General features: G+C 43.2%; 1 protein-coding gene across 1 annotated transcript; it reads right to left on the bottom strand.

The window, feature by feature from the left end:
• Nucleotides 1-1,343: 1,343 nt before the first annotated feature.
• On the bottom strand, nucleotides 1,344-9,084 carry Mrps36 (mitochondrial ribosomal protein S36). The gene is made up of 4 exons (XM_055601980.1): nucleotides 8,977-9,084; nucleotides 5,375-5,438; nucleotides 2,376-2,563; nucleotides 1,344-1,479 (listed from the first exon to the last, which is right to left on the bottom strand). The coding sequence occupies exons 1-4, from the start codon at nucleotides 9,013-9,015 to the stop codon at nucleotides 1,462-1,464; spliced, it is 309 nt and encodes a 102-aa protein (XP_055457955.1). The 5' UTR covers nucleotides 9,016-9,084; the 3' UTR covers nucleotides 1,344-1,461.
• Nucleotides 9,085-12,699: the final 3,615 nt, after the last annotated feature.

Genomic DNA, 12,699 nt, shown 5'->3' on the forward strand with positions numbered 1-12,699 from the left:
GTTCCAGGCCAGCCAAACTACATAGTTAAGATCCTGCCTTGATAGGACAGACAGACAGAGACAGATAAAAAATGTGAAAAAATACCCTATCTCAAAAAAAGAAAAAGATGAATTATGTACTTTTCATTAGTTACTAGAATAGGTTACCATTAATATCAAATGTAAATCCATATATTTGATTAAGGTAACCTTCATAGCACAGAATTTAAAAAGAGAAATCAACTCTGGAATGCTAGGGAAAAAAGGTAAAGATTAGCTCATGAGCAAGTGAACAAAAAATAAATAACAATTCTGTTATCTAGTGCTCATGGGTTACTCATTTAGGGTGACTTCTCTATAAAGTATACCTTAGAAATCATTACAAGTTTGCATTTGGTCAGCTTTGTGAAAATTAGTATAAGGAGAACCCATTATAGTTTCATTGGTTGCCTCATAAGTTAGAATCTGAAAGACTCTCACATTAAAACAGTGAAAATTAATTTTGAGGATTTGCAAACAGTAAAATGCGTAACAACCTCACAAACATATTAAGAGGCAATTTCTAGTGAACCATTTGTTGCTATGCTATCTTCATCTTATCTAGTCTGGAATCCCAACTAGGAGCAACAAGGCAATGAAGAAATGGCAGACACCAGCAGATGTCCAGTAAAGCTGGGATCAGGTGGGGTTCTGCTGCTCCCAGAACCTCAGCCTGGTTGTCAGGGACAGCAACAGAGGAAGGAGTTAACTAGTCTTTGTATGCTGGAAAACATCCTGGAGGAAGAAGCTGGTCTCTGCACACACGGACAATCATTCCTAAACACTGATTAATTCAGTCCCTCTGAGCCCACCTGGGAAGACCTTACGTCCCTGTGTGGCTTCTCACTCAGGGCTGTCGCTGCTCCCTACTTTTTCTGAACATAGGTACAAAGAACCTCTTACATCATCTGCATAGTCTCGATCCCACTTCCAGCTTTTATTTAAATTGTATTTTTATTACTTAGAATAGGATAGGATTACATCAATTATACTCAGATAAACTTGTGAATGAAAAAAGTCAAAATAAAGATTGGAAACATCTTACTGATCCTCACCCAATTTCAAGGGAAAAATTTCCTCAGAGCAGTAATTATGCTTTATAAATTATCTTTATGTCTAAACAAACAGAAATGGGGACATTTATGATAGTTACTAGATACTGTGTTTTTAACAGTGTGTTGCTGGTAATCTTCATAATCAAGAAGTTAACAGGTTGGCATTTAAAAATGTAGACTTTAGTAGGTATATAGGTCAGCCTGTGCACAAGCCGACCAGGATACATAAAGTAGGAGATACAAGTGGCCATCTAGAGTTTCTACACTTCATTCTTTTTGCAGAATATTTATTAAGGTTGCTTAATATACAATTTTTCATTTGACATTTTCGAAGTCCTTTATTGCAAAGGTAATCCTTTTGTCTGATGACAAACAGCAGCCATAGTGATCATTCTGGACCTCCACGCTGAAAAGAAAGGCATAAAGCAATGAGGTGAAGCACTAAGCTGGCCATTACTTATACTATAAAAGTGATCTTCAGGCTCTGGCTGTCTTTCACTCTGTAACTCAGACTGGCCTCTAAGAAATCATGACAATCCAACTGTCTCAGCTTTCTGAGAACTGATATTACAGTTATGAGCCACCATGCCCGTGAAAATAAAAAAAAAAAAAAATCCATGTTTTAAATAGTTTGGAGACACTAATGGTAACCGCTGAAGGACTCAATATCGATGGCAACGCTGGGCTGTGGTGGTGTACTCTTTACTCCCAGCCTGTGGGAGGGAGATGCACGTAGAACTCTGAGTTTGAGTCCAACCTGGTCTACGGAGCAAATTCTAGGGCGGCTAAGGTTGTAGAGAGAATCCCTGACTCAAAAAACATAATAAATATATATATAACACACACATACATATATACATATATGACACCAGTTATATATGGTTATAAGATGGTTATAAGCCATCATGTAGTTGCTGGGAATCAAACTCAGGACCTCTAAAAGAGCAGCCAGTGTTCTCAATCTCCAAGCCATCTCTCCAGCCCCCAAAGAGATTTTTTTAAAATATGGTTTTGTATTTTGTTGGGAATGAACCCATGGTTTGGCACATGGCAGGCAGGAGTTCTACAAATGAGCTACATCCCCAGCCCTTTGTACGGTTTTATTTCTTCATGTCGTGCCTGCTCACTGAGGGTGCTAACACGGATCTGTGACTGACACCCCTGGCCTGTCTCTTCATATCTCCGTTAGCTATGATCCCATTCGACAAAACAAAGGGAAGAACGTGTAAATCAGCAAATGAAATTAAAAACCAAAATGTCACTGCACTTTGCACAGTCTTGTGTTAAGCAGCGACAGCATACCTGGATGAAGTCCATTTCTTCTTGAGATATAGGTTTCCTTCTGTATTTCTGAGGTAATGTTTTTATTATTTCTGCAGTGTCTGGTGGCCCCTGATGCATCCGAAGATCTGAGGATATACTTCCTTTAGAATTCTGTGAAATTACAGACGAGTGAGAGGGTAGCCCAGCTGATCTCAAAGCTTCTGAGGCTGAAATTAAAAACAAAAACAAAAGTACTACATAGAGAAATTACCCGGCATCTTTAAATGTTATCTTTTTGAATTATCTACTACTGTGCAGTCAGGTCATATTATAATTCAATACACATACACACACACACACACACACACACACACACACACACACACATAATGTTCTTTTTGAAAGAAATAGTCTTTTTTGTAATGTTCTTTTTCAAATATACAGTAGTCTTTTTTGTTTTGGGTCAGGCAGTACTGGAGTTGGACCCAAGTCCTTGTACAAGCCAGCCAAACAATCACTGAGCCACAGCTATAGCCTTTCTGTGCATGTGCGTGCGTCTGTATGTGCATGCGTGCATGCCTGTTAAGTTCTCACTTGTTGGCCAACTGGCCAACCTGGCCTTAAATTCCTGGGTTCAACTGATCCTCTGCCTCAGCTTCTTGTGTAACTAGGACAACAGGTATGTGCCATACCCAGCAAATTGTCTAAAAGAAAGTACATTATGATTAAAGAGATGCCTCAGAAGATTGTCACCAAGCCTGACAAACTGAGTTTGACCCCTGGCACTCATGTGATAAAGGAGCACCAACTCCTACAAGTGTCCTGACTTATCACATACAGTGCTAAGTGTACACGTGAGAGCTAACATACTAACACACACATACACAGAGACACACAATACACTGAATAAATAAAATAAAAAGTTTAAAAGATGTAAACTACAAGTTTACATTCCCACAATTCCCGGCAATGGAGAGGGTTCCCCTTTCTCCACATCCTCTCCAGCATGTGCTGTCACTTGAGTTTTTGATCTTCGCCATTCTGATGGTGTCAGATGAAATCTCAGTCATTTTGATTTGCATTTCCCTGATAACTAAGGACACTGAGATTTCCTTCAGTTGTACAACCACTTTGGAAATCAATCTCGTGCTTTCTCAGACAATTAGGAATAGTGCTACCTCAAAACCCAGCTATAGCACTCCTAGGCATATATCCAAAATATACTCAAGTATACAACAAGGACATTTGTTCAACCATGTTTTAGAAGCTTTATTCATAATAGCCAGAATCTGGAAAAAAACCAGATGTCCCTCAACTAAGGAATGGACACAGAAACTGTGGTACTACTCAGCAATTAAAAACAAGGAAATCATGAAATTTGCAGGCAAATGGTGGGAACTAGAAAAGATCATCCTGAGTGAGGTATCCCAGAAGCAGAAAGACACACATGGTATATATTCACTTATAAGTGGATATTAGACATATAATACAGGATAAACATACTAAAATCTGTACACTTAAAGAAGCTAAGCAAGAAGAAGGATGCTAGGAAAGACGATCAATCCTTATTCAGAAAGGCAAACGAGATAGACATCGAAAGAGAAAGCAAGCAACAGGGAAGGAGCCTACCACAGAGGGCCTCTGAAAGACTCTACCCAGCAGGGTATTGAATCAAATGCTGAGACTCATAGCCAAACTTTGGGCAGAGTGCAGGGAATCTTATGAAAGAAGCAGGAGATAGAAAGACCTGGAGGGGACAGGAGCTCTACAAGGAGAGCAACAGAACCAAAAAATCTGGGCACAGGTCTTTTCTGAGACTGATATACCAACCAAGGACCATTCATGGATATAATCTAGAATCCCTGCACAGATGTAGCCCATGGTAGCTCAATATCCAAGTGGGTGCCCCAATAAGGGGAACAGGGTCTGTCTCTGACATGAACTCAGTGGCTGGCTCTTTGATCACCTCCTCCTCAGTGGGGAACAGCCTTGCCAAGCCACAGAGGAAGACAATGCAGCCAGTCCTGATGAGACCTGATAGGCTAGGGTCAGAGGGAAGGGGAGAAGAACCTCTCCTATCAGTGGACTGGGGGAGGGGCATGGGAGGAGATGAGGGAGGGAGGATGGAAGGGGACAAGGGAGGGGGCTACAGCTGGGATACAAAACTATATCCCAAAAATTAATCAATTAATTAATTAATTAAAAAATAATTAATTTTAAAAAAAAGTAAACTACTAGGCCAGGTAGAATGGCACACACTTGTAATTCCAGCGCTTGGGAGGTAGAAGCAGGAGGATGGCTGGGAATTAAGAGACCTGCTGGTCTGGAGTTTTAGGCCAGGCGGGACTACCTAAGCAAGACCTTGACTCAAAAGAAAAGCAAATGGCTTTTGAACTAAGAGACAGCTCAGCCACTAAAGGTTTACACGTACCTTCCTAAAGATACTAATGTGGCTCCCAACACCCACGTCATTAAAGCCTGTGTCCTCTGCTTCCCTTTAGGGGCTGCAAGATGGCTCAGTGACTAAAGGCACTTGCTGCCAAGTCTGAGGACCTGTGTTTGATTCCCAGATCCCACACGGTAGCTCAAAATCACCCACAACTCCATTTCCAGGGGCTCTGATGCCCTCTATGACCTCTGTGGACACCAGGCAGGCATGTTGTATACAGACATAAGCGGGAAAAACATCACACTCACAAAACTGTTTCAATCTATTTTTAAAAGTACAATACAATGAAACAAATAAGATAGGGATAATAATAAAACTAACTGGTTGTGGCGATATAACACCTTTAATCCCAGCACTCTGAGAGGCAGAGGAGCTCTGTGCCTCCAGGCCAGCCTGGTCTACAAGTCTAGTTCCAAGTCAACCAGAGCTACAAAGTAAAACTTGTATCAAAAAAAAAAAAAAAAAGTTAGTTGTATGCTATTTTGATCTAAACCATAACAACCTACCTGATTATAAAATGAGAAGTGCTGTCTCTAATATTTCTAAATGGTGCACATTTAAAAAAATATCTAAATGAAATACAACTTACCACTGAGTTTAGGATTGTCTCTTCTGTCAGGGAACCTTATTAACGGAGCGTGTGGCTTCACTACCTGAAGAAAAATAAAACGTGGGGGAAAATGACCTCATAACTATAAAAGCAACAACCTACCAGCCCTATAATTAAATCACTACTCAGGGGGGAGAGAGATGATTCATTCTGTTAAGAGCATGGACCTACTGCTCCTGCAGAGGACCCGAGTTCAGTTCCCAGCACCTACATGGGAAAAGCTCACAACCGCCTGTAAGTCCAGGGGAATGTGACACCTCTGGTCTCCTTGCGTACCTGCACTCACATGGACGTCATACTCACATATATTTAAGGAAAAATAAAAGCACTTGCAAGCAGGCCTGACAAGTTGGGACCCGCCATGGAAGGAGAGAACTGACTCCCGAAAGTTGTCCTCTGCCTTCCATACACATATGTACCCCATATACATCATAATAATAAACAGAACAAAACGAAGTGAACCAGGCTGATGAGATGGCTCAGTGCTCAAGACCACTTCCTGCTTCTGCTGCAGAGGACCCACAGCAGGTGGCTCACAAATGCCAGTCCCTCCAGCTCCAGGGGATCTGATGCAAGTAAAAACAATGAAGATGCGATCTTGTGTGAAATGTCCTGATCTGTTATCGATATGTTACTACTCGGCAGTTTGGGACAAGCAAACAACCCTAACAGGCACTAGGCCATTAGAAACATCTGCTCTAAAATGTGTGGTGGTGGAGACCTTTAATCCCAGCACTCAGGAGGCTGAAGCAGGAAGATCTTTGTGCGTTCAAAGCCAGCTGGGTCTACAGAGCAAATTCCAGGACAGCCAGAATTACACAGAGCTAAAAACAAACAAAGACCTGCTTTATTTTCAAAAATTTATATTTGAGTAAAGGCAACAAAAAATCAACGACTGCTATACTAAATTATACTAAATTATACTTTACACTCTACTCCTGATCAAAGAATGAATAAACGTTTACACAGTGAATAGAAATCCCTGAAGAAAAAAAAAGTCATTAAGCAATCATCCTTTCAATTCAAAAGCATATAAGGATCTTTCTCCTGAACAAAATTTCAACCTTACTTATTTTAATTATTAACTGTTAACTGGTTACTACGAGAAAGCTAAATCTTACTATAATTAAGAAAGGTCAAAAAGAATTTAAAAAACAAAACATTTGTTCTGACTACGGAATCTGTGAAATCTGAAAAAAAAAAAAAAGTAAAGAAAAATACAAAGGCTGGAGAGATGGCTCAGAGGTTAAGAACATTTGCTGTTCTTCCAAAGGTCCTGAGTTCAATTCCCAGCAACCACATGGTGGCTCATAACCATCTATAGTGAGATCTGGTGCATAGACAGAATGCTGTAAAAATAATAAATAAATCTTTAAAAAAATACAAATTAGCTGAGATTATCTAACTCCTAAGCCTATAAATCCATTAAACTATTTTGAATCTTTTTTGTTTTAGCTGTTTCCTTTATGTACAGAAATCTACTGAATTTTAGAAAACCATTTAAAAAGCCATATCGCTTATTTTGTGTGTATGCAGGTGGAAGTCAGAAGATAATGCTCAGAAGTAGTGTTCCCTCTCTCCACCCAAGTGATCAAACTGTCTTCACACTTAGAAACAAATCCCTTTGTTCCCTGTGCCATCATACCAGCCTTAGAGTAATATTTTTCTTTATTTCATTTATTTCTTTGTTTGTTTGTTTGTTTGTTTGTTTGTTTGTTTTTAACACAGGGTCTCTCTACATAGCCCTGGCTGTCCTGGAACTCACTATGTAGACCAGGCTGGCTTCAAACTCAGAGATTCACCTGCCACTACTTGTGTGTGTGTGCTTTTTGTGTAGATGTGTGCATGTATGGTGTGTGTGCTTCTGGAGGTCAAAAGTCAACATGGAATTTCATTCCTCAGTTGCTTTCTGTCTTATATTTTGAGACAGGGTCTCTCCTTGGTCCCAGAACTCACTCATTTGGCTAGGCTAGCCAGCCTGAAAGCTCCAGAGACCGGCCTGTCTCCATCTCCTAGTCCCAAGACTGGGTAACAGGCAGTTTTCACACGGGTGCTGGGGATCTGACCTCATGCCAGTGTGCCAAGCACCTTCCCCATGGGTCCTCTATGAACATTCTCAGACAAGTCTTTTTGTAGGTAGAGCCACTTCTCTTGGGTAATAATCAGTAATAAATACTTTTATGAGTTTCGGGGGCTTCTGCCTGTGTCTCATTTGGTATCGTCAATCTTCTCATAACCAGGGCTGTGTGTCTCTCAGAGGTAGGGTGCGTGCGTGAGGGCCTGGGTTCAAACCCCAGCAATAAAAAGTAGACTTCAGCTATTTTGTACCTCCTGGTTTTAATCTGTATTTTCTTGGCAATAAGAATTTCCAGGTATCCCTTCATATGCTTATGCTGTGGCTATCTTTTGTGACATCAATTCCTACACACACACCGACCTTTTTTTTTTCCCCCGACATAGTTTCACTACGTAGCTCCGGCTGTGCCGTCTACCTCACAGAGGTCGGTCTGCTTCTGCCTCCTGAGCGCTGGGATTAACGGTGCTCGCTGCCAAGGCGGCTCCTTCACCCATTTCAGACCGATGTAGGAGGTTATACGGTACGGGCAGCAGACCTCTCTGTTTTGCTGTACTTGCAGAATCGTACACAATGCCCAGTGCCTACCAACCGGATGACTAACTGCGGAGTGTTCACTGCTATGGTACCAAAGGTCTAGGGTCATCATTAAGACAGCTTCAAGGGACAGACTTTTCATCAGACGTGTTTGTGCAAAGGAAAATGCACTTGCATCAAAAGTGAAAATCAGATGATACTCCCCATTCAGAGTCTTAAAAACTCTAACTGCAAAGGGCTGTGTCCACTTACTCGTGAATTTTCACCTCTCCTAGTATGTTAGAGAACTCAGCTGGAGAAGTAGACAGAAAAGCTGTCAGGAGTTGGTAACTGATGAGTGGATTAGCAAAGTTAACCTTGCTGCCTATCTAAGCACAGCGGCGAAAGGCTTGAAGGCAAAGCAGCCCTGAAACACACACACTAGTAATTGAACTATTTCACTGATTCCCGCATCTGCAGCAAGGCGCCTCAAGAGATCAGATCTAACCGGCTCCAAAGTGAGGAAGCAGCCCAAGGGGCCAGTTATCCGGCCATTCCCAAGTCCTTGAAGGGACACCAGGTCAGAACCAGGATTTGCTTCCTTCCCCGCCCCGCTCCGGCCTTCCCTCTTATTGGCTGACTGGGGGACCATCACGGACATTATTAGACGACGATTGGCCGAGCTGCTGGAGGGCAGCGTAGTCCGCAGACTCCCAGGGCTAAAGAAGAGCTGGGGACCTCGGACGTGCACGAGCCTACACTACTAGAGGCCACCTCCCACCGCGGGCCTCGAACCCCCGGCGCCAGACCTTACTTACTCTCGGCCACTTGGAGCCCGTGGTCCCATTCTCAGACACACACCCGCTGGCCCTACTCAGGGCCGCGGCCACGGACGCTTCCTCTGCCACCGCCTTTCCTCCCAGCGCTGCTGCTACATCTGCACCATCTCTCCCTCCCTCCCTCCCCAGGGCGGGAGTGGCCCAGGCCTTACCTGCACGACCCTGCTGGCGGAAGCCATCTTGCTGCCCATCTTGACCCCCTGAGCAGGGGCAGCTTCCGGGGCGCAGGCGAGCCGCACAAGTACCGGGAGTGGGCAGCGAGGGGCGGAGCCTGTGTGATGTCACTGAGGAGCCTTAAGAGCCAGCTCCACCCCCTCTGCGCCCGGCCCCGCCCCTCTTCCCGCCTAGGCACTCACCCCTGGCCTTTTCTACTACCGAGTTTGCAGCAAACGGTTCACCAGGCCAAATTATCTAGGAACGTTTTCTTCTCAGATAGCTAGTTTCTAATTTCAGTACAGTTCCAAGTTTAATCTGAAACCACCTAACACGGACAGTTTTATTAAAACTTGGGATAAAACATAGCTCCTTCCTTTACTCAGCCATCATCAGGAAAGTCTCCTGCAGCAGACAGGAACAAATGCCGACATCCACAGCCGGACAGTATACATCATCATGAGAGTCCTTGAAACACTCGGCCTCAAAAGGGATGTCTCCATCAGATCCCTCCCCCCAAGACTCAGGGATCGCCACAGAAGAGGAGGAGGGAAAGTGTTAAGATGGAGAACACTACAATAAAGCTTGCACTCTTACTATTTACTATTGTAAATTACAAGGACCTCATGTATTTACAGCGGAGTCTGTTTATTCCTGGTCCTTTGGGGTTTGTGAACTGGGCAGAACAGTAGTTCCTGGGAATTGAGCTCTGGACCATTTGGAAGAGCAGCTAGTGCTCTTAACCTCTGAGCCATCTCTCCACCGCAAACAAACCACTCTTAGGAGCAGGCCCCATGCCACGCAGTAGACACAAAATGACAAGCGGTAGACAGCCGAAACAAATGAACTCAACAGCATCTTCGGAGATTCTTTGTCTCATAATGTTAAGTCAGCACTTTCATTTTTTAAACTTACAGGTCTTTTGCGTTTATGTAATGGGTTCTGGTTTTGTGTTTTTATGGGATTCGTGTGTGTCTCTGCATCTTTATGCATTTCTTGTGCTTTTTCTTTGGCTCTTTTTCTTATTTGGTTGTTTTGCTCTATTCTGATTCGTCTATGTTTTATCATATTGTATTGTATTGTACTGTACTGTATCGCATTGTATTATAGTATTCCTTAGATGCCTGTTTCTTTTCTAACCCGAGACAGGAAGAGTATGAAGCTGGATGGGAGGGGAGGTAGGTAGGTTCTGGGAGGAGTAGGGGGAGGGGAACCATAACCAAAATATATTATACAAAAAAAAAAAAAACCTATTTTCCCTTCTGGTGAATCAGAAATGGAGGCTAAATTGTCAAGAGCTATGCCTCTGAACACTTCTGGTATCCTGAATTCTATAATAAAATCAGGAGAGTGGTGCTCCATCTGTGAGCCACTGAAAGATATTTCTAGGGGACTGGAGAGTTGGCTCAGCAGTTAAGAGCACTGGCTGCTCTTCCAGAGGTCCTGGGTTTGATTCCCAACAACCACATGGTTACTTATAACCATCTTTAAGTCCTCTGGCTCTGAGGGCACCAGGCACAACCATAGACACACATGCAGGCAAAACAACCATACACATAAAATATAAATAAGTTTTTTAAAAAACCTTTAAAAATAAAAGTAAGTAAATTAAAAAAATATTTATTTATTTATTTATTTATCTATCTATTTATTTATTTATTTATTTATTTCCAGGGCCAGGAAATAGCTGAGCCAGTAGTATTTGCTATGCAAACATGAAAACTTGAGTTCAGTTCCTAATTCTCATTAGAAGAACAGATGTGGTGCTGGGCACAGGTAACCCCAATGCTAGGAAGGTGAATACACAGCCACCTAGACCAATCAGGTGAATTTCAGGTCAGTGAGACACCCTGTCTCCAAAGCAAGGTAGATTCCTAAGGAATGCCATGTGAGGTTGACCTCTGGCCTACACACACACACACACACACACACACACATGCCCTTGAGCTCGAGACCTAAGGACAGGCCCTCTTCCCTGCAAGAAGAGTAGGGCAGTGAATGTTATAAGCCTTTGGCTCATCCAGCTGGATCACACGAGTCCATCGAGGGCAAAGACTTTCTCCTCTGAAAGCAGAACTGAGTCCAGCACGGGCAGGTTTCTGATACCCAACCTTGACTCAACCTTGCACTCTGGCCCAGTTCTGTGTCAGCAACACGCTCAGGGGTGAGCCCGGTGCTTCTTACTCTTGGCCCTGGCTGTGGAGCTCTAGTAAAAAGGTTCTGAGGTCTGAGCTGTGCCGTTTTGTTTTCCTTGAGACAGTGTCAAGCTACATAGCGGGAGCAGGCCTGGGCCTCACTATGACCAGGCTGGTGTGAACTGGTGATCTGCCTGCCTCTGATGGCTGGAGTGCTGATGTGCTCCCCCATGGCGACACTCTTAAGAAGTAGGAATGGAAAAAGCAAGGAGTGAAGGGGTCGGAGATCAGAGGAATTTACTCCACATTGCTTGCTTGTGTCCTTCCTTCCTTCCTTCCTTCCTTCCTTCCTTCCTTCCTTCCTTCCTTCCTTATTTATTTATTTTTTGAGAAAAAGTCTCATGTAACCCAGGCTGACCTCAAATCTCCTGTGTAGCTAAGGATGACCTTGAACTTCACCTCCCAAGTGCTGGGATTACAGGTATGAATTTTGACACTAGATAGATTCTCACACCATAGCTCAGGCTAGCCTGGAAGTTACTGTGTAGTCCAGGCTGCTCTGGAGATTAGAAAGTAAGGGCCTAGCTGGAGTTCACTTGAAAGAACAAAAAGTCTTGCACAATTGCCTAAAATGGGTGCCGTGAACAGTCACCCACCCCATGTCCTCAATTTCCCCTCTGAGACAATCATCCCCAACATGATGTGACGTCTCCATTTCTGTCTGCTCTGTTTGTAATCAGAAATAATTCTAAGATGTCCTAAGTTCCATTTACGGCCAGAGGCTGTGGGGAGGAAAGAGGTAAGAGGCCATCTTAGCTCACAGCTTCAGGTTAAGTCAACCAGGGGAAACCACTCCACGCTCTTTTTCTGTATGCTGATGTGAACTGATGTTTCTGAAAGCCACATGTATGTTTAGGGTTGTTGCAGTTGATTGACACTAGGACTTTGTGACTATGGAGAAAGGGGATGCTACATTAGAGCCCAAATCATGTTGGACTCTCGTTAACCCTCTTAGTGCCCATGTATACTGTTTATAGCAGTGGTCCTCAGCCTTCCTGATGCTGGGACCCTTCAATACAGGTTCTCATGGTGTGGTGAGAACCATAGAACTGTTTTCATTGCTACTTCATAACTATAATTTTGCTACTGTTATCAACTGTAATATTTTTTAGTTATATTTTGGGAGGTAGAGGTTTTCCAAAGAAGTCAAGAGCCCACATGTTGAGAGCTGATGGTTTATAGAGAAGTCTGTAGTTTCCTATGGTGTCCACTCAGCTGTAGTCTGGATTGTTATGCTCCTGAAACAGAATTCATGTGGGACAGAGTAGCAGAGCAAGTGTCAAGAGTTTAGTTTGAACTAACAAGGAAACAATACAGTCTTTAGAAAAGCTATGGGCTTGTGGCTGGTGGGATGAGAAATGGTGCTGATGACCTGGGTTCAATCCAATCCCCAAGGCCTGTGTGGTAAGAGAGAACTGCTGCCTTATAATTCTGAGGACATGCTGTGACGTGTGCACACACACACACACACATAGACACACTCACACATGTACCCTCCCCTCAAAAACTGCAAGCTACTGGGTGGTG

This window comes from Psammomys obesus, unplaced genomic scaffold (genome assembly GCF_907164565.1).
Source record: "Psammomys obesus unplaced genomic scaffold, mPsaObe1.curated_primary_1811, whole genome shotgun sequence".
Taxonomy (NCBI): Eukaryota; Metazoa; Chordata; class Mammalia; order Rodentia; family Muridae; genus Psammomys; species Psammomys obesus.

Excerpts from the sequence above, each read along its gene's own strand:
- Mrps36 (XM_055601980.1), bottom strand. The coding sequence starts at position 9,015 with ATGGGCAGCAAGATGGCTTCCGCCAGCAGGGTCGTGCAG. Across the intron at positions 5,439-8,976 it reads CCGCCAGCAGGGTCGTGCAG|GTAGTGAAGCCACACGCTCC; the intron begins GTAAGGCCTGGG and ends ATTTTTCTTCAG. Across the intron at positions 2,564-5,374 it reads AGACAATCCTAAACTCAGTG|CCTCAGAAGCTTTGAGATCA; the intron begins GTAAGTTGTATT and ends TTTTAATTTCAG.